Raw genomic sequence first — 27,389 nt, 5'->3', positions numbered from 1 at the left:
GTCTCACCAGGAGAACACGCCAGGGAGGACCGCACTTTAAAAACTAAACAACTTTGAAGATTTATAAGACTTTTTAAGTCCCCCGGGTGATGTCTGGTCAACTTCTCTTCTCAGGTTTTGTGAAAAGTTCAAGAGGAGTGGTTTAAGCAAATTGAACAATAAGGAAAGACTTTGGGTGGAGCTTAGTACCATGGACCCATGGGTTAGCCAAGTCCAGAAGCAACGACATCCCACCACCCTATGAGAGGGGAGGACCATTAATGCAGATATGTAGAGGTTGGGAATAGTTCTCTTACTGCATATGGCAACTGAATCGTATTTCAGGAAAAATCAAGTAACACAGTGGAAATACTGAACAATTATTAACTAATTCAGTCAAGAGATTACACACAACAAAACAAGGAGAAGTTGAAAGAGATGTCATGGCAATCATGGAAATAAGCGTTTTATAGTTTTCCATTGGATCAAACAATTCACATTTTACTAGGATTTTACTTAGGACAGATCTTACTGCACATTTCTAAAAGGCAAAAATGATCTGAACTGGTGCAAAGTTGTTACTGTCAGGATTAATCTTCACTACTTGTATCACTACTACATCACTACTATGTCAACCTTGGCTAAGTCATTGTACAAGGCTCTTCTTTTTATCTTTTGAAATATCATTTTCCCCTAAACTTTACCCTTGTAACTCTGGCATCTGCAAACTATTTCGTGAAAGGTGGTCAAGTGAAATCGTGGTAAAGTCAGCCGGTTTAGTGCTTGTTGGTGCTGGATTGAACATACTTTACCTCTATAAACTTGAGTCAGTCCTTGTTTAAACTTGCGTTGGTTTATAACGCTGTTGTGGTCCACATATTCAAAGCAAACGCATTGACTGAAACAGGCTGTGAGCTCTTTGCAGGTGAAGTATTTTCGGTGGGGGAAAAGTCGCATCTTTGAAACTGTTCAGACAACACTGTTCAAAACCCTGAAGCCGGTCTGCGCACCGTCGCGTCCTCTCCCCGTCTCCTGGATGCAGCGATGCTCCACTCCGCTCCTCTCCGCTCGCAGGGGGCGGGCTCAGAGACAACTTTTCCGCTCGGTGATTTGACGATGCCACGGCTCCCCAAGTGTCAGTTCGCGCGGTGGTTCAGGTTCAGTCCAGCCTCCTGTCGGTGTGGCGGTGCGCTCCTTCCAAAGCTTGAGCGCCTCTTTTTTTTCTTCTTCTTCTTCTTCTTCTTCTTCTTTCCACGGAGCCCTTTGGCATCAGTCTGAAGGGGCAGAGGATCGGTCGGACCCGTGGATTGTCGCATAAGCCCCTGCACTTGCTCACACATGGAGCTTTAGAGGACGCACTGACCTGTGGATTGTATAGAGGGGAACTTTTTGTTTTTGTGAAACCCGAGTTTGGCTGTCCGTCTTCGGGACATCTCTCACCATGGAGACGCAGTGGTGGCCCGCCAGGTGGAAAACGAAAAGGCGACTACGGGACTCGACGCTATCCGCTGTCATCACGCTCTTTTTACTTTTTCAAACCGCTACTGTGCAAGCAGGTAAGAGACAGTATTAAAGTTAAGCCATGGGATAGACGATGGCGAGAGGATGCTTATCGTAGACTTGTTGGCTCGATGCCCACGGAGGACCAGCTGAAAGCGGTGGGATGATTAGGCTATTGAAATATGAAAAAAAAAACAGTGTTATGTTGACAGTGCGTAATGACTATGACTTTTTGCGCTCTATCACCTCCAAAATTAACCAAATCGTCAATAAAAGTTTTATGTCGCCTTTCCGTGCGTAATGATGGATGGACGGACTGTTATTTGCGCACTCCAGTAGTATCATCAAACCACTGAATAATGTGGACTCTAGGTTGAAGAGTAGAGCCAGTGTTAAATGACTATTCTTACTGTAGTAAAATTGTAGTAGACTAGACCAACACATTGTTTCTTTGATGGATATATGGCCAGTCTGGGACATGTGTTAGACCACTCAGCAAATATAGAGACTGCAACTAGATTCTATCTTCCATTTCCTTTGTTAATGATGACAAACGTTCATGCCAGGTTTATAACTCTGGACTCAAAGTGAAATTTGTCTCCTAATGCATATTGTAAATGCGGTAAGTGAGATATAATGCTGCCTAATATATCTTCATAAAAATGTACATTACGCCGTTTAAATTGCACGTCTCTCCAGCAACACTACACTTTATTCTCTGCTTCCATTATTTTACTATACAGTATAAATGTCTTTTGTGCGCCTCGACTTGGCAGCTCCGTCGGAAAGTGATTGGCAGTGGGGAAAAGTTTTACACACTCTGTATAACTGCAGCTTGCCACCGTTTATACTTGAATAAAAACAGTGCAGCGAAATGACAGTGATTAAGTGTGGGGTGGGCGATATTTTGGAAAAAATGTGTCCATAGAATCCATGCCAATGCTACAAACCAGTTTACCATAATGTATGCAGTGGCAGTATTGGATAGCCGTAATTTATGGGGCAAGGGTAAATGAAACTTTTTTGTGTTGACGGACTTGCTTGAACGCCATTGTATAGGTGAGGTGAGTTCAGTGAGAGAATATATAAGTAGTAAAGTTAGACACAAGACAGATCACTTTTACTTTTGCCAGTATTTATTATAAAGAGGTGCTATACATTAAATCAGGGGGTGGGGTTTGCTTAAAGTATGAGCAACCTTTTGCCAGTTGTGACGTTGGATGTGGTTCATGACTGGGCATGGTACAAAAAATAATTGTTTTAAACTTAACTTTGGTTTGGATGTAATTGGGCAAATCGCCAATTAGGGTGGCCTGTAAAACGAAAATAGTATGGGAACGGGAGGGGGACCAAGATGTCCGTCGCCTCACCTTTTCTTTGTGGGCACGTCGGCAGGGTATCATTTTCTCATGGTTGAAACGTCAGCGGGTCCCGTGGCCAATCGGGGCGAAGCAATGAAAGATGAAGCGGTAACCATAGTAACGACCTACAGCTGCTTTTCTCTGGACAGATCGATAATGAACACCAGATTCAAAATGGCCGCTACCAAACGTGATGAAATTGCAAGATATTAGCGAGTAATTTTATGTCAATTCAATGAACTTTTCCCCAAAAGTAAGTCGCTCTAACTTACTCACAGAGAAATGAATGTAAGCTACTAAGTCCAGGTATTTGCTAACATCACTATCATACAACTACTACAACTACTATCTACTTCTACTATCATATTAACTCTACTGTACTTGCCTTTAATCCGGCAGTATTTTTGACTCCTGTGTTTCATCTTGTCTAAATCTGTATTTTGTCTATAAATCTCAAAGTTATTCCTACGTTTTGCACCAGTCGCTTGGTCCGCTGCGGAATTCTGGGAGTGAATTTCTGGTCTGAGCCGATCACCATCTTTCCACATTATCTGGGCTCTCACTTAAAGAGGCGTCGGTGGAAAAAGAAGGAGGAAAAAAAAAAAAAATCTGGAGTGCTTTAAAAACACATATGTGGGTCACATTAAGTGCTCCTCTCCAGTCTGCTCTCTTTGTCCATAAACTCTCCGGAAAGTCCTTTGACTGACGATCCGCCATTATGCAACAGTATGAAGGGCAATGGGGCTGATCAAAGCCATTGTGGGCATTTCTGAGGGCGTGACGAGGCATTTTCCCAAACAAAGTCTAATCATCTTTTGGCATGAGATGTGGTGAGTGTATAGTTGTCTTGGTTTTGTCAGAAGTCTTTTTTACTCCACAATTTCAGAAGTAAGCCATCAACATTTTTAATTTACAGTAAGTTTGGTTAATCGAGGAGTAAAAAAAACAATGACAAAATGTTAAATGTCATCGGAATGTAAACACAAGGCCCTAACCAATAATTAAAGACCACAATATCTAGATTTACAGAAAAGCTACTTCTGGGCCAAAGCATTTGAAATACAACATCCAGCAACTAAACAAGCTACATTGAGATTTAGTTGATTGAGAGAGTTAAAAACCTCCTTTCTCAAGAAGTTTGTGAATCCCAGAGTCACTTGGGATTTGCTTTAAAAGTCATTTCTGGGACTTGACTTGGATTTGTTTGGTTGAGTTTCTGAGGGGCAGTACTGCTATACTTGGTTTTAAGCAATAAAGTCTCGACTAACACTCAAACGTATTGACTTGTGACCTGGAACATACACTGCCTGACCATAAAAACATCACCACATCTAATAATACAGCACGCATTCGCTGTGACATTGCTTCAATAAGCTTCTGCAATGTCAAAAAAAAATGCAGTGTTGCATTAATATTTCAGCCAGACCTTGTGTTGATTATGGGAGAGTGTGACCACTGCGCAAAGTCTTCTCCAGCACATCCCAAATATTCTCAAAGGGGTTAAAAATTGGACTCTGATGTATCATGTTCCCTGAATCACTCCTTCACAATGTGAGTTAGATGAACCCTGGCATTGTCATCTTGGAATATGCCTGTGCCAGTAAAGACGAAATTATTGATTGAATAACCTTGTCATTCAGCCGATCTAATTCTTTGGGGAATCATAGTGTTGCTGAACCTAGACCTGAGTCCCGACCAAGTGTTGCAACCCCAGATCATAACTGTTATTATCCAGGTTGGCAACTGTTTTTATTTAGTCAGGCAGTGTAGGATATTTGGACTTGAACTCGATCCTAACTCCGACAAGTTCTAAATGACTAGGACTTAGACTTTTGAGTGACTCAACTACAGAATATCTCTTTTAGCTTGAGTTATATCTACCTATGACTTGACCGTTTCCTTGTTGCACTCTGTTTTAGGGTATTAGATGTATGTACACGCCCTGCAAATGGCTAGCACCGGTATATTGATGGACAATCCATGACAATGACATTGTTTATATTGCCCAGTTGCATATGTGCAAGTTTGGAACCCGTGCAGCGAGAAGTCCGACTTTGCCCACATGAAATCCCCACTCTTATAATAGAGCTAGCATGCTGTACTTTGACGGAAAGTATATCATTAGCTTAGTGACAATTGCTCATCTTAAACTGACCATCTCTCTTCCATTTATTTACTTGCACATGCCGCACTGACCGTAGCTTTACCTTTTTCTTTCTTTTCTATTCCTATTCAAAATCATACAGTGCCTTTCCTAAACTGAACCCACATTGGTCCATGCAGCTCAATGCCCATCTCGCTCTCTCTTCTCTGACTGATATTTAGGCCAACCATAATTGCTGGATGTGCTCACGGCGTTTACAGGCTGCCAGTGTACGGTAATTGTGGCTTATCCTGCCAGAATCACAGTAGATGGCACTGACACGAAAACGACCGAGCAGCAAGACCCAAAATCCCTTGGGGCCCGCGGGGAGACCACATAAGCCGATGTCATGGGTTTAATTGCCAATAAAAAAAAAAGATGGTGGAGATTCTCAAAATGTAAATGGACAACATAGTAATGACGCAAAAAAATACATATCCTGCCCCGATTACGGTTCTGCTCAATTCTACGTCCAGATCAAGATACAAATAAGTCAATACAGTTGGTCAGATGTTGGTCAGCAGGTCACAATGAGAGTGGCTCAGAAAAACACCTACCGTTTTTGGATTATGCCTTCAGATAGGGGGCTTCCAAACAGAGGTCTTTCGAAAACCAACCCAACACAGCACAATATTTGACAGAAAATGGACAATAAAATAAGATGGAAGCATGTGTTGAACCCTTTCCGGGAGGTCCTCTCAGCAACTTCTTCTCCAGATTCTTTGCCAGAACAAAGGTCAATCAAAGAAATGCTCAGACATCCAGGGAGAGTCAAGTAGAGTCAATCAATTTGGGCTTTGGAAATGAGAACTGGTTATTCTTGTCCCCTTATAAATGGATCTTCTGCATTTGACAAATCCATCAATGCCAACCTGTGAGGAGCACCGGAGCAGTGTTAAAGGAATAGTTCACCGTTTTTTAACACTGAGATATGTTCTTACCTGAGCTTAGACGAGTTGGTGCTTACCTGTCTGGTCTTTGTGCGTGCCCTCAGTCACGTAAAACGACCAAAGACATTGTTCGCATTTGGCATCTCCCAATGTATTCCTATAGCTCCAAATGAGGGTGAAGTTGGAAGCTATACCACGGTCTTCCATGGGCACCCACAAAGACTCAGGTAAGAACATATCTCAGTATGGAAGAGCGGTGAACTATTCCTTTAAGCTCTTTCATCATCTGTCAGAATTACCTAGTCTGAGGATGGCGCTATTGTGGTGTTTTGGGTCGATGGGAGAAACTGGGGAACTTGGAGAACGTACAAACTCCACACAGAAGAGCCCACACAGTTCTGTAATCAAACCTTCCGCGAAACCGTGACCTGTTGTTTCGTCCTGGAGCAAAGACACTTCGCACACCTTGCCAATGTGTTGTTTGAGAGAGTGTGGGTGCAGATTAGTAACCACACTTCCGCCAATCTTACCCCAGGGCAGCAATCTACCTCCTTCGAATGTGGGTACAGTTGAATGGACAATGCTTGCAATTACCGCCATTCATTCCTGCAATACGTCCAACTCTCACTTGCTGTTGTGGCATCTGTGACTTGTTATAACTCTTTTCTGTTCAAGTGACAATGGCGGTTTCGTGTGTCTGCGTCTGCTTTGGAAGTGTCTGTGATGGGGTTTAGCACGAGATTGTCGTGTCAGCGCGAGCCTTTCGGTTTTCTCCCCAGTCCGTTGTCATGTTAGGAGCTTGTTAACATGGCAGGTACTATATCACAAAACCTAGACAGCACTGACAAATTACCCTTCTGACTAGACTTGCGCACAAAAAAAAATCCAGACACTACTTTTTTGCACTCTTGCGGTTTTCCATCCTTATCATTAAAATGCTCCGTTTTTTTCTCTTTACTTGGATGCAGGATGTGTTGAGGGCATCGCATGCTGGCACAGACTCCTATAAGAACTCTGCATCTTTTAAATTGCTTTGGGATATTGCCGGTTTTTAGGGGATTCGGTGAAGCGAGGCCAGTGGAAAGTGAGAAGAGAGTGAGAGAGCATGGGCCAATTCAGCACATCTGGAATATATGAGCCTGTGAGGTATGCAGTAATGCAGAGAGGCATTCTCAAACTCACAAAGAGAGCTTTGGTGAAAACTGTCTTTTTTTTTTTTTTTTTTAAGAACCAGTAGCTCAATATTCAAAAGGAGCCCGCAAACTATTTTCCATTTTACGAGGCATTTGTGTGAGATGTAAAAATGGACGCGCATTTTTTATTTTATTTTACGCACTGTTTTCTTTGGCCAAAAGTTTATGTGGGTGTTTTTAACAATATTAAGTCTGAGTCTGTCTAGTCATTTGGTGTGCGTGTCAACTCACAAGCTTTGTTCTAGTTTTATTTTGTTTTATATTATATTGTACATTGGGGGATAAAAATTGTTGGAGTTGACTTGAAGATATCAATACACAATCATTGACACATACACTTGATGTATTGCCTTCGAAGTGACTATTCCAGCACAACCTGCTTTTATTTTGAATGTAAAAATTTAAACCGGGGAAATGTGAATCCATCAAAACTGCTACGCATAAAAACCTTCAGAAGATTAACCTATATGTGTTTATGTGTGAGCTCAAGTGTTCAAGTAGTCCATGGCATACTTTGATGCACAGAGAAATCATCATGTTCAATGGATTTTTTTGGGATGTGTGCACATTTAGCAAATGTGCCTATAGATACAAATTATCACCGATAATAGCATTTTTGAAAAGGTTCTCCCCTGTAGAGCTGCACAATTGGACGCCATCAAATTGAAATTGCAACATGAATGCCAATTGCCAAAATTGCAGTAGTTTCGGAAGTAAAATAACTGATAAACAAACAAAATATCCTGCCTCTAGGGGATCTATTTAGATTGAGCTAACCATGTAGTTACGAAAGAAAGAAAGAAAGAAAGAAAGAAAGAAAGGAAGGAAGGAAAGAAGGAAAGGAAAGGAGGAAGGAAGGAAGGAAGGAAGGAAGGAAGGAAGGAAGGAAAAAGGAAAGAAAGAAAGAAAGAAAGAAAGGAAGAAGGAAAGAAAGAAAGAAGGAAGGGAGGATGGAAAGAAAGTGCGATAGATAGATAGATAGATAGATAGATAGATAGATAGATAGATAGATAGATAGATAGATAGATAGATAGATAGATAGATAGATAGATAGATAGATAGATAGATAGATAGATAGATAGATAGATAGATAGCAAGCAAAGTACAAAACATTTTTCATCCTTTCCATTCTGTTTTCCAACCATCTTCTTTGTCATTTTGCTTCACCCAACTGACCCTCAGCTAAAGCTGATATTGACCAGTCTTATCCACTGTCACAATCTCTATCAGCCAAAAAGCTACTCCAGTATTTTCCATCAAGGCAGCCTGCACTACCTCAATTCCTCAAATCACATCCATGTCTGTGATCTCTGGTCTGACTCCACACCCCACTCCCTGTTTTTCCTGGTCACATGAGAAGTAGCTACAGGGCTAGGGTTGCTTCTCTGTATGTTTTAGTTAGGGGAGGGTGGGAAGGGGGTATTATAGGAGTGGTGCCATGGATATAATAGCTTCAACATGTGCATACGTAGCTCCGCCCATCTGGAAGTGGACAGGAACTGCACAATCAGCATTTCCTGGCTTCACGTGCCACATGACTTAAACAAATAGAGGAGATTTAATGGTACAGTAGCTAATGCCAGGGTGCATGCACAGAGTTTTAAGGGATTCTGCAGTGTGTGCGGTACCAGCTTAATGCTTTGAGGCAGTTGACCTATTTTTTCAGTGACTTTCCAAACTAGCTCAATTATAAATACTATACATCTGTGGTTCTGAAACTGTGGGTGGACTACGGGTGATACTCAGGGTCATTTGCAATTTTACACTTTATAATATTAATTAGAGGTCATTTCATTGTCTCTGTATTGGACTGTTGGTGGTGAAGAACAGTCCAGAAGCTGAGAAGCTGAGATGTTGAGTCGAAAGGCAAGGCTCTTGACTTACTGGTCAATCTACGTTCCTATTCAACGATGGGCACAATATTTGGGTCATAACCGAAAGGACAAGATTGCAGATACGCACGGACTGTAAAAATGAGAGGTGTACCCTTAGAAATAGGATGAGGGGGTCAGTTTCTTGTGAGGAGCTCAGAGTAGAGCCACTGTTCCTTCATGTTGAGAGGATCAAGCAGAGGGAGCTCAGGCATCTGTTCTGGATGCCTCTCGCCTCCCTGTGGAGGACGCGTCCCATTGGAAGGGGGCCCTGAGGGACACGCTGGAGGGACTATGTCTCGGGATCCACTTTGGAAGAGCTGGAGGAAGTGCGCGTGGATAAGGAAGTCTGGACGTCTCTGCTCAGACTGCTGCCCACGTGACCCGAACACTGGTAAAGCAGAACAAAGTGGATGGATGAATAATTTCATTAAGGGTTTAGTAGTTAGAAGTTTATCTAGACATTGTTTACTCGCCCAGTTTAAATATAATTTAGTTAAATTTAGTTTAATCCTCAATGGATCTTGGTTGCAGTCAGGTATAACTTGGAAGGTCAACTATTTTATAAGGTGATAAAGTTGGTGCAAATTTGAAAACCACTGAAACTTTTTATCCCCTTTTGATGACTTGGTGGTTTTCACAACTTGGTGGTTAGTGCTGAAAAATAGTTTCCCGAAAACCTTGAAATTCTTTGATCGTGTATTGAGAGACTTCCATCCATGAGCAGAAAACTGGCACTCATGGAAGCTATCAGAGGTGGTTTGTTTGATTGATTGTGTTTATAAAGTGAAGACATTTTGGTCATCTTTTGAAAGAGATTAAAGTTTTCTTCAGATAACACGTAACAAATCTGAGGCACTGGAATGCATTATAGGTAGTTTAAAAAGTCTACCGTCTAAGATTTGTGAGCTCCTTCTTTTGCATAAACCAGTCATCTTTGCAGCGTCCCAAATGACGTATTTTCCAGAACCACATGAATCATTAAATTGTTTTGTTCCTTGGGAGGGAGATTTCAAATGAGCCTCGTTATCTGCTTCTCCCCACGGCCCTTATCTCCTGAGAGGGATTTTCTCCTCACCCCGACATTGTTTATTGTCTCTGGGCCTTTTGAAGAGGACACACTTCCTGCCCGGGACTGTGGGCAGGAGGGTCACGCGACGTCCGCTGTCTTTGCAACTGTTCTGTTTTCGTGATCCTGGAAGATGCTGTTTCTAATATTGAGATTTACAATGCCCCTGTCTAAACATTGTTAGTTAAAATTGTTCTTGGCCCGCTCTCGATCCAGGACATTTCATACGCCATTGTTCATTGTTGACTGTTGCTACATGGAGTGCCATAAAGGGCAGCAGTGGTTTTAATATGGGAATTTTACAGTCATAAAGAGTGTTTACGGCATGATGTGAATGGCATTAAATCACAGAGCAGTGGGTCCTACAGTCCACTGTTGTTTGATCTCGGTTTTGGTTAAGAAAATATGTCTTATTTTTAGGATAAACAAATAATTTAACTCGGTTTCTCTTGATGTTAGAGTCCAGGCCGTTCAATGTTTATCTGTTTCGAAGATATATCACAGTTTTTGTAGTCAAGAGAGCAATATTTTTATCTGCAAACTCCAAAATGGTGTTTTTTATGGAAATCTGTTTGTACTCATCCTTCAGTGCTCCATGTGCAACAAGTACGAAGCAGTGGGGAACCTGACTGCACCACCTTGGGGCCAATTTTCAGCGCTTGGTTTGGTTAGGACTCCCAAGTTAGACACTTTTTAGCCAATTGTGCATGATTTGGATTGACGGGAGACATGGGAGAATATACACCCACTCAGACGCGGAGAGAACAGACAAACTGTACACAAAAAGGTCGTCAAGGTCAGGGAATAAAACCTTCTTGTTGTGAGGCAGGAGAGCAAACCACTCAACCAACCATGCTGCTACGATGGTTCAGTGGTCAGATTCTGTCTCTCTATTGTTGAACTGCGTCTGACTAATGGTCATTGTATTTTGTAAAAGGGGCAGGGTTTGATTTGTCTGATTGAATCCACATCTCTCTTCAAGTCAATCTTTGTTCCCTTTTTGAAATACTTCTAATATGACTAAAAGCAGACAGTTTGACACTATCAAAAACATTGGGGCTTCCTTTTACTGAACTTCTTTTAAACAAAGCACCCTCATTGTCCTTATTTCTAAACTGACATGCATAAAGGGGGGAGTATCCCAATGAGAAGACAATCTTGTAAACTATTTTGTCATCGGCTCCAGTGTTAAGTCCTTGTTTGGATTCATTTGTTGCCATTAGCTTCGGCATAACTGTAAGAAAAAAACATCGGGGCTCATTTACCAAGCGTTTGCTCATGTGTGAAATGAGTAATTTACGCTGCAGTATCATATTTACACATCAGATTTGGATCTCTAATCCGGTAATACACGCAATTTCAAAATGGTACATTATGGGCTACTGTCCCACAACAGGCAACTGTCTTGATAAATGACCCCCATAATGTCTTAAAGCAGTACTCAGTAACTTGTTTACCTTAGTAAATCCTTTTCGTAATCCCTCTGAGGGTAAAACAAGTGTAAATGGGATGATTGGGGGGGTCTTTCATCTCCCACTGGTGTCTCTGGTCAGAAAACCGCAATTAAAACTTTCCCGAGTCACCAATACACACTAATCACAAAGAAGCTAACAGGCTAACGGGCAAAGCTAACTGCGGGCTAGCGCCACTTAAACAGTATTTACAGCCAAGTTTGAGTGAAAGAAATGATCTCCATTGTGTGATTGGATGTGCAATATCCCTCTCTCCCTTTGTCTTTTCTGTCAGCGTAGTATTTGCTCTCACGGACAATTAATGAGTAAAAAAAAGTGCAACATGCTACAACACCTGCAGTGGCGCTTATGGCCTCTAGGGGCACGAGTTACTTAGTACTGCTTTAAGCTCCTTCCCCAGAAAAAAAGACTTGACTAACTGCCTAATGTAGCATAGAGTAGATATAGATAGTCTAGAATAGATGTCTTTTTCTTCAGATTGTAAAGTCGTTTAGCTTAGGAGCATAATTAAAGTATAGTCACATAAAGTAATGCAATAGGACATTTTGCAGACGCTGTAAACATTTCCCTTCACAGTGACACATACTTGGCTTTTCACCAAAACTGAGTCCAAACAAGCTCCATAAATTACAGTTTTGTTGCATATCAGTAAGGTCAGACTCACCAGTGTGATTTTCATTTGGCCGAGGTCCATAATAACATCAGCACTGAGGGACTTTGATAAGACATTTTCAGGCTAACGTTTCAGGAGCATTTACTCACACGTGGACTTGGAGATTGTTCAGATAATGCACCGTACTTTCATATTTTAGTTCCATATGTGAACTGAAAGATGATGCACAGATGATCTAAGAACGAGCGGTGCCCTGGTAGACAGAAAGATTTTGAAGTTTTAGGAGTGAACTGCCTAAAGCAGGCCGACTTTACAGTCCAGGTGCAACAGACATGTGGAGAAGAGAGTCAGAGGTCATTCAGTGCACACACTGTGAGGAGTTTGGAACTTCGTCTGGAAATAAAAAGCAAAAAGTTACACTGAAAACACAAGAGATTACACAATGCATTATATTTTTCACACAGTATTTTTGTGCATACACACGTAACAATGGGCTGCTCACTGCTTTAGTTGCTACTTTATTTTCTTTATTTTCATAGCTTGGTAGCTGTCTTTCCCTCCTTCCTTCCTTCCTTCCTTCCTTCCTTCCTTCCTTCCTTCCTTCCTTCCTTTCTTTCTTTCTTTCTTTCTTTCTTTCTTTCTTTCTTTCTTTCTTTCCTTCTTTCTTTCTTTCTTTCTTTCTTTTCTTCCTTCCTTTCTTTCATTCATTCATTCATTCATTCATTCATTCTTTCCTTTCTTCCTTCCCTTCTTTCTTTCTTTCTTTCTTTCTTTCTTTCTGCCTTCTTTCCTTCCTTGCCTTCTTTCTTTCTTCCATCCTTCCTTCCTTCCTTCCTTCCTTCCTTCCTTCCTCCCCTCCTTCCCTCCTTCCTTCCTTCCTTTCTTTCTTTCTTTCTTTCTTGGTTTTGACACGCTGCAAACCCAATAGAAAGTTATTTTTATATTATATTTTTTATATTTACTATATATCATGTAAAATACTGTATTTTCCCCACACATTATTTTGGGATAAGCAATACACAAAGCCTACAATTGTGCAATCATGATAAAAAGAACCTGATGGCAGTAATTTTAACAGACTCAGGAATTGTTTCTTTACTTTTTGAGCCAATAATTATTGATAGTAATGTTTTCTGGGAAAGGCTCGCCCTTAAAATTGTTCTTTGATGTCTTAGGTATGAAACGTCTTTGCCTTTTCCCAAAATAGGCTTATCACCAAACAAACCTGCCTGTCGGTGTACGAACCTGCCAAATGTTCTTTTCACAAACTAAGTTACTGCAAACTTTCCAAACCCAGTCAAGTCTATGTCTGTAATCCCTAGTTCAAAGCTGCTTACTAATGCCCAAGAGCTTTCCTCTGTTTAGTAAATATCCATTCAAAAGTCCAAGAGAAAAGGTTATTGTTACTAACCCGTATCTAGTCTTTAAATGCTCCAGGCCCTCAGAGGAAGACGTAGCGTTAGATACAGACGGCATCTTTGGGATTGCAAATATATGGTCATGTTCGAAGCAGCTGGAGGGGGAAAACAAAAAACAAAACATTCTCCAATTTCTCCATTGCTTTAACAAATGCTGAATGAATATATTTTTCTGCTAAATAAAGATACAGAGACATGGAGAGGAGCAAAGTGGTTCAACAGCCCATAAATACTGAAAAAACAGACAATGCTAACCAGGAATCTAACATTAGCTTCATGCTACATATGCTAATGTTAGCTACGAGTGCCATTTTTTTGCTTCTACTGAACAATTCGCTGTGGAAAAACATCCATATGGACCTGATTTTGGCTCGACTTTATTGGTGTGTAATAAATATGTTTACAGTCAGCCAGAAAACGGCTAAAAACAGTGACAAATTGTGATTCGGCTAGGCCACGCCTCCTTGTATGCCGCGTTTACCGCCTGTATCTATTATACCGCTTGTAAAATGACCCCTGACCCATTATCACCCCGCTCTGGGAAGCTACAGTCAACAGGCACAGGATTTATACACTGTCCCACAGCCCTTGTTTGTGCGGAGCAGTGGGGGGAGGGGGGGCAGTAGATTCGGGATGGCGGGGCAATTACGTTCCCATGGATGGCTCTAACTCTGCTCTAAGTACCCCATAAATGAAGTGACAAACTGGGCCCGGGGAGCGGTGGGGCGTCCTGGGCGTTAAAATGTTGACTTATGATTGAAATGCTACGTACTATTAGCCCGGCTGTCGGCTGCTAAAATACTCCTATAGAGAGCTGTAAAGTTACTGCATGGTTTTACAGTATCGGCCCAGATCATAAATACGCTTTCTCCCGTAGTGTAGCAAAGATATGGCGTTAGTTTGCGTTCAAATTAGCGAGATTTACGACTCTACGTGCCAGAGGAATTGGGATTTATGGAGACGTTTAAGAGATGGATGTAAAATGCCATTGGTTTAATGGGAAGGTCTGTAATTATAGGGTGCTTTATGTTGTTGAGTGTGCTTTCTAGTGTAAGGTTCGGGAGATCAAGTGTCACTCCAACCATGAGGGGTCACCGGCCATAGTGATTTTTCCCTGTCTGGTAAATGGGAGGTGGCCCTGTAACTTATTTTCCTGCTGTTTTCTCCTTTGGTTTATTGTAAAAGCAGATGTAGGTGGAAATAAAACAGTAGAAGAAGAAGAATCACAAAGCAAAGTGTTGATACTGACTTGCCTTGTCTTGGTCTTGTCCCGCAGCTGAACCAGTGGACGTCCTGAAGGCGCTAGATTTCCAGAGTTCTCCAGATGGGGTACAGAAAACGCCGGGACTCTGCAAAATGCGACGAGGAGCCAAACCAGACATCGCTTACCGAGTGAGCAAACAGGCACAGATCAGCGCACCGACCAACCAGCTCTTCCCAGGTAAACGAGAACAGTTTGATAGATGTGTATTTGTCCATATGTGTTGGATTAGGGGGAAAGAAAATGTCTATTTTTCTGTCGAATAGAGCACTACGACGAAAAATGGTCTTGATATCCTCAGTGTCCCGCGACCCCCGACTTTAAAAAACACTGCTCTAGACGACTCGACGATTCTTTACTCAATTTGGGGTGAACATAAATATCATCAGATCTTATTCTTTTATTTTTTAGGCTTTATTCACTGGAAACATTATACTCCTAAATTGAATAAATGAATAATATTTTTTTATGTTGAATTTTGAACTAATCTTGTTGCGAACACCAAAGGAACAAGCATGAATCGATATGAAATCAGACAAATTCACTTGTAATGTGCCTGTTCCGAACCATTGGCAAAATGATCTTTTATCTTTTCAAAGATCAGACCAAACCTACTCAAACTTTAGATTCAATCTCTTAATTCAAGTAGTTTTGTGTCATTCCTTCCTTAGAAGGGTTATTCCTTTTCCAGTGTTCACAGTAATAAACAAGGGACACAGTTATGAGGAGGAAAAGGCTGTATTAGCAGAATACAATAGCAGAATAGCAGAATACAAGAGGTTAAGTATATTCTTTCTATCAAGAATACATTTTACAGGAGGCAACTGTTGTGATATTGGGATAGACAAAACAATTGATTTAATTGATTGATTGACTATTTAAATGTAGTAATACACAGTTTAAGTGAAATGACATAATACTAACAAAATGGCTTCTCACAGACTGGCAGGTTAGATTCCCTTGTCTTTGGTGCAGTCTCTAGAGCAGTGGTTCTCAACCCACAATCACCCTGGGATGACAAGCCACGACCCAAATATGACTTACAATAAGATGTCAAATGTTGTCTTTTCCTCAAAAAAAGTTGAATAAGCATTAAAGAGACTATACAGAGTTTTAAAATGTTAAGACTAAGTATTTTCATCCCCCCACATGTTCCAGCCATGTCCTAATATGAGCCCAGACCTGTTCACCACAACTGCCTCTAAAATCCTGCACTGTCACTCAAAAAGGTGTTAATTCGGGTCTGAAGTGCTGTCATGCACAAGCTTAATATAGAAGCTGCAGTTACGCATAAGACCTGAGGTGGCAGTAGTGAGCATAAAATGACTAACTTGCAACTAGTTTCTTTAAATAAGCCCAAAAAGCAGAAATTGTGCTCAAAGCATCCTTTTACAGTCATTTAACAAACTCAACCAGTGATTCTATCCTTTTTCTGTACCTACTCGTGACCCACTGAAATTGTTCCCCGACCCACCAGTTGAGAACCACAGCACTAGAACAGACTGCACTCCACTCCTGTCCTCTTTCCTGGACCCGGTGAATGTTAGAAAAGCTGCCTTCTTGTTAATCTGGAGTCAAAGTCATACCTGGCACGGCTTACAAGTCTTCTAATAAACGTTTTGCCTCTTTGCAGCCTGTAAAGACACAATAGGGGCCGGTCCTTGTGGCATTTCTACGGGCTGCTTTTCTTTGCTAACACATGCTCCCGTCTTAGAAACCAACAAAGAGAAAACCAAAAAGTACAGTCGTAAAAAACAGGGAGCGAGTTAACGGCACACATCATGAATTCACATTGACAGATGCACATGGAGAAGAAACCGCACATTGCATGATTAAAATACGCATCTATGTGGCTTCGGCAGATAAGACAATTTGCCTTGTAATACTTTGAACACATTGTATGAGTTATTCTGATGTCTTCATGCCTCATTTAAGTAATTCTACCATTATCAGAGGTCGACACTTAAGGTTCACTAAGGCTGTGAAGAACAGAAACCAGCTTTAAGGAAGACATTATGAGTTGTAGTGGTGGTAATCTGAGTTTTGTGAAGCCGTCTGGACGAGAGGAATGCCACCATGACGTCAGCAAGTGGGAGGCAAGTATTTGAGGCTTTTGATAAGGAGACAGGCTCGAGTCATTCAGAAAATCTCCAATTCTGGTTTATGAATCCACCAATTACCGGGAAGCATTGAGGAAAAAGTTCAACGTTCAAACCCTGATGGCCTGATGAAGTAGAATTTGTAAAAAAGAAAAAAAAACATGTGTCGTTCTTTCATCGCTGTGCAACATCTTTAGTGCATTATCACATGACATTTAGCACAGGCCACCCACGTCACACTTCTTCAACCAAACAAATAAAAAATCAGACCAAAAAAATTACGGCTAATTTCTCTGTTTTGAAGCTTTCATCACAAAACAAAAACATCCTTCACGGAACGAGCGTTTCATGTGATACAAATTATTGCACCTGTCTCTGGGATAATCATGAATTGTTGAGCGATTTTCTTTTTTCTTTTCTTTCGCAGCGCTTCGGGGGATTAAATGCACACACCAGATGTTTCAGGCTGAGTTACAAGTGTATTTTCTTGGATAATTTTGAGCGAATGATTGAAATATTGGACACAATGTTCACCAAATCCTTTTAGGTTTACCTCATTGTTGAATCATATTTGCTTTTTCCTCCCAGGCATCTTGTCTCGCTTACTTCTGTAAATCTGAATTAATCATGACACTACGCATTTAAACTTTTAACAACCTAAAGGAGAAGTTAAAGCAGACGGTTTTGCAAGCAGACACAAAGCGGGACACATGTTTACCTTGGTTTCTATGAGTGTTTAATGGCGTTCCCCTTGAGAAATGTATACCCTCTCCCACCTCAGCTGGAGGCAGGAAGAGATCAAGAGAATTAAGATTAAACTAAAACTAGCTATTATAAGTGTAAAACTGCAAATACAAAATGTGGTCCTGTTGGCTTAAGGTGCAAGAACAAGAGGAATGACATTTGAGATGATAAAATAAGGTTTATCTGATATTTCCAACAACAGTTAGACATTTGTTTATCGTTACTATGACAACAGCTACAATGGAAATAAGTGGTGACGTCACATCTCTACTTCTGGGTCCCGAGATGTGAGAAACTACAAAAAACTCTTGAATACCACAATCAATATTTCTGAAACTCAACAGAGAATTACTGAATATACTTATTTATCAGGCCCATAAGCCAAAAATGCTGTACCTACTGCTATAAAAGTAATATTTACCAAAATCAGTACATCCGGTTAGCAGAAATAAATGCTAACGGTGCAGCAGCTATGCTAACCCCGGAAGTAGTGACTTTAGTAAATATTACTTTTTTAGCAGTAGTTGCGGCATTTTTGGCTAATGAGTCTGAGAAATAAGTTTGAGAAATATTGATGGTTGTTTTTAAGAGTTTTTAAATGTTTTTTCTCGGATATTTGCCGGTTTGCTAGCACGCGAAAGCAGCAATTGTAAACTAATGGAGATTTTAAAAGTTAAAATACAGGAGTTATTGTTCACATTAAAACACTTGGACGCCACAGTGAGTTAGATGTATTTACCAGCAGTAACTCAGCAGCTAATGGAGTTGTTCTTCAGCTATTTCTCCACTTTTTATACTGTTTTTAGCTAATGTCAGTCAATGGAAATGTATGCTCACAGCTGCAAAGATGGCGGATCTCCATGGTGACTGGAATTTCCCGAACTCTATAGGTTGTAAATAATCCACACTGTCGTCAATGGTCAGGAAAGGGATTATAATAAGACTTTTGGAGGTGACACAAAACTCTCACCACCCCCTGTGTCCTTAATCTCATAAAATTTGCACTAGAAATCAAGTTGAAGACTGTATAGGTTGTGTTTATAGGCTACTGTATACAGGCCCAGTCATTAGTTATAGCTGTGGAAAAACCGTATACTGCTGAGTGATGAGTCTCTTAAGCTAATCTTTTCCAGGCTTTTGAGACAAAACATATGCATTGAGTAAGCCCATAAGTCACATCTCAAAATGGAGGAAACCAACACTCTTATAAGGAAATCTTACGAGGCATTAACTCATGCTTAGGTGGTCTAAGAGTGAAAATAAAACAGTTCATATTTCATTTGATAAGCCTTAGTAAATTTCATAGATGTTGTTAGATGTTGTGGTTTTGTTAAATAAATGTGCTCAGTAATTTGGGTACTTTCAGGAAAGCCCGAAAAGCACCTTCAGTTTCCTCAATAAACACAGTCCAAGTTTGTCTAGACGTGAGGGTGTAATGCTCCTGAGTAGCCCAGATACTAATGCCAGCACAATTGCACTCGTAATGGCCCCTGTAAAAAGCATTAATTAGAAAATAGAGTGAAAAGTGAGCTATTTTCACCATGCAGTGAGTCAGGTTCATAGATCAAGGCTGGTGTTTGGCAAGGGCGGTACCATTATATTGAGGTGGATTAAGGTAAAGCTATAGATATGCTAGCCTTATTTGGTGTAAAAGCATATTACTCATGACATCAGGCTCAGAAAAATGTGCTTTGGACTGTAATAAGCATTAGCCTACATTAGCCTGGTGTCTGCTCCTGAAAAACAATGCTAATGCTAATGCTAATGCTACGTTGCTGTGTTGATTGTCCAAAGACATTATGCCTTGTTACATTCAGTCTGCGATACACAGAGCTAAAGTGTCTGCCATGCTTGCCCAGCTGTTTATGTTAGAATGTTATTGAGGTACCCTGATGCTAGCTGATTTAGCTTTCAGAATCCGGGGTACTTTGGTTAGTTGTTGCTGTAGCACATACGCTAACGCACAAGTAGCCATCTTGCATGAGTAACAATTAGCTGTAAGCTATGGTTAGTACCTGGATGGGAGACCTCCAGGGAATAACAGGAAGCTGGTGTTTGTGAGTAATTGGTGTTGGAGGGTCTGTTGGTGCAGGTCAGTTTACCCCAGAGGAAACTGTGGCTACATACAGTACGTAGCTTACCAACATCGGCTATGAGGTGAATGAAAATTCCTTTCCACCTTGTGTGAAGTGCTTTGGGTGACTTGTGTCATGTTGTCATACAAATAAGATTTCCCCTTCCCTGAAAAAAATGATTTGCTCTAATCGGTGCACATTGCAATTTTAGGTTATGTCTAGGTTTTTATTCCATTCATAAACATACGGGCGGATGAGGGGATTTTTTAAATTGAGCACCTTTAGCCAACAGCCAAGGTCCTCATCTTCAGATGGAGGAGGCAAATGTTGAATGCTGGCCCACAGCAGTGCTATATTTTCTTTCAATGCTCAAAACAATCCTGTGAAATAAATTCCTCTTCTTCCAGTTGTAATGGCACCCACGAACAGAACAGCAAAGGCTAGGCATGTTTGAATAGATAAAAAGGGTTCCAGTAAAGTGCGGTATCGATGGCAGTCTATTCCAAAACAGGCCAATCGGAAGCTGCAGGATAATACATGACGCCACCTATTGCAACTTCTGGAATAAGGTGATTAGGTACTTAAAATGTTCATACCATATTTATTGGTTGACGCCACATAATGTTATGGCTGACTGGGCAACGCCATTCCTGGAGTCACCAAGTGGAACCTATGGGACGCAGTTATGCACATTATAGGACACAACCACACCACACTGAAACACTGTGAGATTGATAAATGTGTGACGTGACTTTCCAAAATATGGTGACAAATCTAAGACAGGCAGAGGCTATAGAAATGATAGTCTTATTTAATGTGTAACCTGGTACTGTATATTTATATAAAATGTGATGTTTCTTTCCAGACGGAGTTTTCCCAGAGGACTTCTCCATCATGTTCACCATTAAACCCAAAGCGGGCCTTCAGTCGTTCCTGCTGTCCGTGTACAACCAGCAGGGAGTGCAGCAGCTGGGGGTGGAGGTGGGCCGGGCGCCTGTGTTTCTGTACGAGGACCAACACGGAAAACCTGCCCCCGAGGAGTACCCGCTGTTCCGCTCCATCAACCTGGCTGACGGCAAGTGAGTGACGCCGTTTACCCACAGAGCCATGTATATGTGGGAGCCATAACTTCAGTGGCTGGGGGGTAGAGACTGGTTTACCGCTAAATGTTTGTTTGACTCTGCTCTTTGTTATGACGGGGAATTTGCTTTAGCGTAGTTAATTTATTATTCTGCAATAAATTTGGCGCAATGTTCCGGAAAGATTACCTAGTCATTGTTATTCGACTGATTTGGTCAATAGTGGCTAAGGGAGAGTGGGCAAAAGCATGAATCAAGGATAGTTTTTGGATAAAGAGCTTTGTGGATACTAGTATTTAACCTTTGCCTAAGATTCTTTATTGGGTCATGATGGACATTCTTTTCCCAATGCTTCTGTTGTGTGCTTTTGTTTAGCGTTCTTAGAGTTCTCATCGCTGTCAGTATAACTTTTTCCTCCGAGCTGAAGATTTATGAGAATTTATTGCTTCGTCCTTTAATTCCATATGGAGCCGTTCAGACTGAAACGATACATAAAGTGATGGCGGCAGCAAACAGATGACAGTCTATTGTTATACAAATTATTAATCTCTGTAGAGCCGGACCCTGCAGCTTTGGGCACGGCTTTTTATGGATCGCAGATGTCCAATAATGTAGCGACAAATAGCATCGACATTAATCACTGACGTAAATTGGAAACGAATGATTCCATATTTTCACAATAAACGGCTGAAAGCAAACACACACAACAAGGATGCACATTGTATCATACGAGGTTAAAATGTTATAACTTCCACAGGAGCTCCGTTATGTGGGCTTTCGTCTAAGGGTCCAAAGGCTGGTGGTTCGATCCCAGCTTCGCAAGTGTATAAAGCATAGACTGTAAAAATAATAGATAGCGTCTGCTCACTCCTCCCCGTTTTCGTTCATGGGCCACGTTCGAAAGGGAATCCATGCTGGATTTACAGACTCCTCCTACCCAAGTCTGACTGAGCATGTTCCTTAAAAGGGCATAAAGGCGGGATCTTCACTGTGAAAAGGCCCTTGGGGGACGTGTAGTTCAGTCGTAGCGACGCCATTAGCTCTAATGCTAACGGCCAGTCAAGCAAAGTCAGGGCCTCATTAATATACCTTAAATATACCTTACGAAAACCCGCCTGGTTTCTTTAATTGTGCCTAACCCAGCGTTATCACAGGAGGAATATCTAGCTGTAGAAAGTTTTAAAAAATTAGAAACCAGGCTTTACAGTTGTTTAAAACTTGTGTAAAGGGCAATGTTTTCTAATGAAGAACTAGCTTTAGCTGCAACCGCTGGGGGGAGGTACTGCAGCAATGGCGGCCAATGGCTGCGCCCTGTATGGTGGTCACTCTGCTACCCGCGGCCATAGGTATAAATGGGGGTTGCCCTTTCTCTGTCAACTGTTGTAGCAAGTGTATAGTAAATGAGTAATGTTAGAGAATTTTCTAGCTCCTGCACAGCCTACCAAGGGCACCTCTCATGCTACCCATTGTTGGCATTCCTTATTGACTTATTAACACCATCTGCAAGGCATCATCTGAGGGTGCTATTTGCCCCTGACAAACACTTATATGTTTCCCTTTGCATAATACAGAGGCCTTCTGCTGCACACTAATCAATGTGCCTTGGCCAAGTAGCCTCTGAAAAGCCTCACTGGCCGTTTTGATGCCACCTCTAGGACTATTTAAACCCTCTTCTGTGGAAGCATAGTTAGACTTGAATGACCAAGAGTTCAACAAGTAATGGTTCAGTGTAGTGCTTTGAGAAGCTGAGTAGAAGAAGCAAGAACATAATCACCCTGGTCACTAGAGGAATTGTGACAGGGCGAAAGCCATGAACCACTTTCCATCCAGATTGCTTTGTGAAATCTCTATATTCAGGTTGTACTGTATATTCCGTGTCTTGCAGATGGCATCGCGTGGCCATCAGTGTGGAGAAGAAGAGCGTCACCATGATCGTGGACTGTAAGAAGAAAGTGACCAAGCCCCTGAGCAGAAGCGACCAGGCCGTGATCAACACCGAGGGCATCACCGTGTTTGGAACCAGGATCCTGGACGAGGAGGTTTATGAGGTAAGAAAAACACCTACTCACCTGCCTTATTTGTTTTTCAATTGTTAGAAAGGCCTGCACAATCAACTTGCTGGATCTGTAGTGCTGTGAGTTATGTGGCTAATAACTTGGACTTTCTTCAGATAATTGTGTAAACAAAGTCGCCATGATGAATACCCAGATACTCATCTGTGGTTTCCTTAATCCATTGGTGACTTTGTTCTGGATTACTGATTGTAGGCGTTTTCTGTTGGGATGAAAATTGTGTTTTTGTTTAATTGTTTTGATATATTACGCAGCAAACCCTTGATTTGGTTATGATGAGCTTCAGGGTAAGATGTTTATAAGCAAATGTAAACCAAAAATCAATGTAGATTGCCCCAAGATGGCGCCGACTGTGAAGAGCTGATTTCAGATTTGAGTCGTCGATAGTAGCAGAACCACAATAGACAAAATGCAACAGAAATGAGCATTTTATCTTGTGTGTTTGGCTACTACACACATTAGCTGTGAATGCTAAAACTGTTATTACCTTTATCACAAACACATGTGGAGAACAAAGCTAATTTCACCCAGTGAGGTTCTGAACAAATTTGGAAAACTGTCTCAGACACCAGTGGTTTATTTATTCTGGTTGGGAGAGGCGAGATTGGAAGTGCATTATACATTTTCTGTCACTGCAGTCATTTTTTATGTTATATGAGGACACGCCCAATGGATTTGCTTTGAATTTGAGGTCTTTCAAGGACAGCGACTTTTATTATTCTGCCATTGACTTGATGACGGCTTATTTTGAATGGCTCAAACAACAATATTGACTTTGTGGAAAGGGCCGAGGGCGATGTATGTGGACGTGTTTATGTTTACCTTTATGTATTAACGGATTTGGAGAGATTGGATCGTGTTTATGTTGAATATGTGTCTGTTTGGCTTGGGGATTATTTCTGATTAGGGAATAGGATTTGTTAGATCGGGACAACTCCACTTCCATGATCCTGTGCAGACATAAGCAACATTACGTAACACATTCGAGGGACTGGTTTTGATTTGCCGATGGAATAAGAAGCAGAAGAATTGGCCGAACAATGAACAACTAGTAAATTTGAAGTCAGATGTGTCAGATGTGTTGTTGTCGTTTGCTGGTGGGTTGAGTGGCACATTGGCTCAAGATGGATTAATGTAACTTTAATATGTTTTAACTGAAAGATGTCTGCCAAATAATTTCTCAAAATGAAGTAAAAGAGTAATTTTCAAAAGGACAACTCAAGTATTAAATTCTATTTTATGATTTGTCAGTGTGTTGTAATCTGACATGTAAAAGGTCAAATCATGTGAAAAATCAGACAGAGACTTTTTTTCATACATCAATACGAATCTTTGGTCACTTACAGACTAAACAACAGAAATTGTAACTTTTATTTTGTTTAAAAAGTTAGGCTATTGATTCTTGAAATAATAATACATTTCAAGTAGAAGTAAAAGGTTCTGTATGAATACACTGGGGAAAAAAGCCATTTTATCTTAGATAAAGTAACATAAAAGTGTATGAAATATTGACCAGATCTTTTGATTTTGGATCTTGTGATTTTTTTTAGCCTTTGATACATGTTATATGTTTTTAACTTAATTTTTTTTTAGCAAACTAATGCTTGTTCCTTTGGCAGCCTTATTTCAAGCCAGTCAACCTCTCAAAATGAGCATAAATTGTCTTAAAGCAGAACTAAGTAACTCATGCCCCTAGAGGCCATAAGCGCCACTGCAGATGTCGTAGTGTTTTTGTACATTAATTGTCCGCGAGAGTAAATACTACGCTGACAGAAAAGACAAAGGGAGAGAGGGATATTGTACATCCAATTACACAATGGAGATCTTTTTTTCTCTCAAACATGGCTGTAAATACTGTTTCAGTGGCGCTAGCCCGCAGTTAGCTTTGCCTGTTAGCCTGTTAGCTTCTTCTTCGTGATTCCATTAGTGTGTAGGGAAGTTGCCAGTGTGGTTTTCTGGCCAGAGACACCGGGGGAAGACGAAAGACCCCCCATTTATCCCATTAGCACGTGTATTACCCCCAGAGGGACTACGAAAAGGATTTATTAAGGTAAACAAGTTACTTAGTTCTTCTTTAATTCAAGCACTTTGAAAGCAATTTAGACAGGACAGCATTTTTTCCAGTGTACCTTAAGTTACTAAAAACATTCCCCAAACTATATCAAAATATATGTATATAGCAGGAAAAAAAGCATTACCTTTTTTTGTGTCAGTGGAAATATCAGTGTCCACTCCCTTTAACCAAAGTGTTTTTTTTCACAGTAATTATACTTTTCTTTTTACCCTCACTGATATGCTACGTTTCACTTTGCACCTCTTTTATTCCACATGCTGCTACCCCACCAATTTCCTAGCTCTTTATACTCTGTCTGCCAAATTGAGCGGCAAATGAGGAATTGTTTGCCAGATCAAACAAACAGAGGGTGGAATGTCATTCAGGTCCGACTTACAGTCAAAACAGGGCCATTTCCAGGAGGTTATAAGTGAAATCTAATGGGTTTATCACGAAGGTTGGTTGAGTCACAAAAATGTCAAGCAGAGATAGTATTTAAAACAATTATACATAAGCCCTTTATGGCCCTATTATCAGGATCAAAAGATCGGATTGATTTACATTTACGGCTCAAACAAAGACTCAGGGCTCTACCACAGTGACGGGAGTTTAGCTTATTACAGCCAGTGAAGAGTGGAGAGAGAGAAAGCCACAATGATTTGGCACAATTAAGGACATTAAGGGCCTTAAAGGGGCATGGATTTTAACCGAGTCTGCTGTTTCGGAGCAGTTTGAGTGCAATTAGTTTTAGCGCAGTATTTGGATCTAGATTACACGCTATCCCTCCCAAATCTGCTTTGTTTGAAGAAAGCTGTTATTTTCGTTCCTGTTTTAATGTCACTGGAGCAAGTCTGAATTTGCCAGGGCTGGGCCTGAGAGTTTTATTTATAGGAACAACTTTTTGTATTAACTACAGTGTATTAAGGCAGTTTCATCACTCCATATATTCTCTCTGAAATGCTATTAACAGCGTTAAATAGGAATATGTGAATATTTAATAAATGCTCAGCTCTGTAACTGTACCTGAAGAGTGACAGGCTGAGGCTCACATAGTAACTCTGCATATTACTTGTCCAGATATACGTAAGATATGTTTGTTTGTTTATACATTCTTTGCTTGTTATTGCAAACATCTGTTAAAGGTATGGTTCGCTGTATTGAAACTTGAAGTGGGAACACAGCTGTCTCTCCTCTGTAACGTAACACACTGTGCTTGTTCAAACCGTCCTTTGCAATTGCTCTCATACACGCCTTATGTCTTGGTGTTGATTGAACATCATGTGTTTTACTATAGTATCTTATGTCTTTGGGGTATGGCATATGTGGAAGTTGAAGCTGAATGATATCAGAAAAAAAAAAAAGTGAATCATTGGTATCAATGGTATTGTGGATGAATGTGATACTTATTGAGATGATAAGATTTCTGTGAAATTGTATTATACTACAGTATTTACGAAGTTCAAAAATGTTAAAACTAAGTATTTTCATCCCCCTACATGTTCCAGCAATGTCCTAATGTGTAGAATGAGCCCAGACCTGTTCACCACAACTGCCACTGCCCTGCACCGCCACTCAAAAAGTTGTTGCTTCGGCAGTAGTGAGTATAAAATGACCAACTTGCATCTAGTCTTTAAAGGGACTAGAGGCAAGTTGTCATTTTAGAGGCGGTTGTGGTGCAGGATTTTAGAGGCAGTTGTGGTGAACAGGTCTGGGCTCATTCTACACATTAGGACATGGCTGGAACATGTAAGGGGATGAAAATACTTTTTTAAATATATATTTTTTTTAACTCTGTATAGTCCCTTTAAAGGTGCACTATGCAACTTTTTATGTAACATAAAATTTGATATTAATACGTTTATAGCCTTTCAGTGACCCAGTGGATGCCTGGGTGGTTAGCTTAGCACCTTTACTTACCATCCCGATGGCCTGTAGGACGCTCCAGGATCAATTGTTTTTTAGGTTTTCACTGCTGATTGAACCGTATCCATGGTTACATATACATTCCATTCTGAGGACCTCCATGAAACCCTAAAAACCTGCAATAAAATTGGACCCACAAGCATCTTAGGAGCCACTGGGATGGAAAGCAAAGTCACCAAGCTAATATGCATTGTTTTTAACATAAGAAGTTGCATAGTGCACCTTTAATTTAAATATTTCAAACACCCTATGTTCCATTTATTTGTCAAACTGTGTCCATACAAGACTCAAAAAGTACTAAATCGAAAAAGGCTATAAAAGGCTCAAATGGAGCTAAATTAGGAAAATCTATTGTTTCACATTCATAAGTGCCCATGCATTTTTATTTTAGACCGTTGGAGCAAAAAAAATTGTAAATTGCAGTCAGACAGAGAAGAAGAAGAAGAAGAACTTCACCACAATATATTTCGATACAACTATAATTTCGATACGGATAGATCAGGAATGTTTTTTTGTTCTTGTCCCATTATTCTGTCCTCAGCCTTTAAACACCACATGAAACGAAATCGTGAAA

The 27,389-nt window shown here is 40.7% G+C and overlaps 1 protein-coding gene and 1 long non-coding RNA gene across 2 annotated transcripts in view; one reads left to right on the top strand and one right to left on the bottom strand.

The window, feature by feature from the left end:
* LOC306973129 overlaps window positions 1-27,389 on the bottom strand; it is a 268,899-nt gene that overhangs the window by 68,617 nt on the left and 172,893 nt on the right. The window lies entirely within an intron of this gene.
* The window catches only part of col11a1b (collagen, type XI, alpha 1b), a 185,727-nt gene continuing 159,554 nt past the window's right edge, over window positions 1,217-27,389 (top strand). The window contains exons 1-4 of the mRNA XM_079569937.1: window positions 1,217-1,535; window positions 14,786-14,950; window positions 20,554-20,767; window positions 22,653-22,815. Of these exons, the coding sequence (XP_079426063.1) occupies window positions 1,421-1,535; window positions 14,786-14,950; window positions 20,554-20,767; window positions 22,653-22,815 (657 nt within the window). The 5' untranslated portion in view covers window positions 1,217-1,420. The remainder of the gene's footprint in view (window positions 1,536-14,785; window positions 14,951-20,553; window positions 20,768-22,652; window positions 22,816-27,389) is intronic.

The sequence above is a fragment of the Gobius niger genome, assembly GCF_951799975.1.
Source record: "Gobius niger genome assembly, chromosome: 13".
NCBI classification, from domain to species: Eukaryota; Metazoa; Chordata; class Actinopteri; order Gobiiformes; family Gobiidae; genus Gobius; species Gobius niger.
Note: the sequence above shows the minus strand (reverse complement) of the source record. Positions and strands in the feature narration are given on the sequence as shown.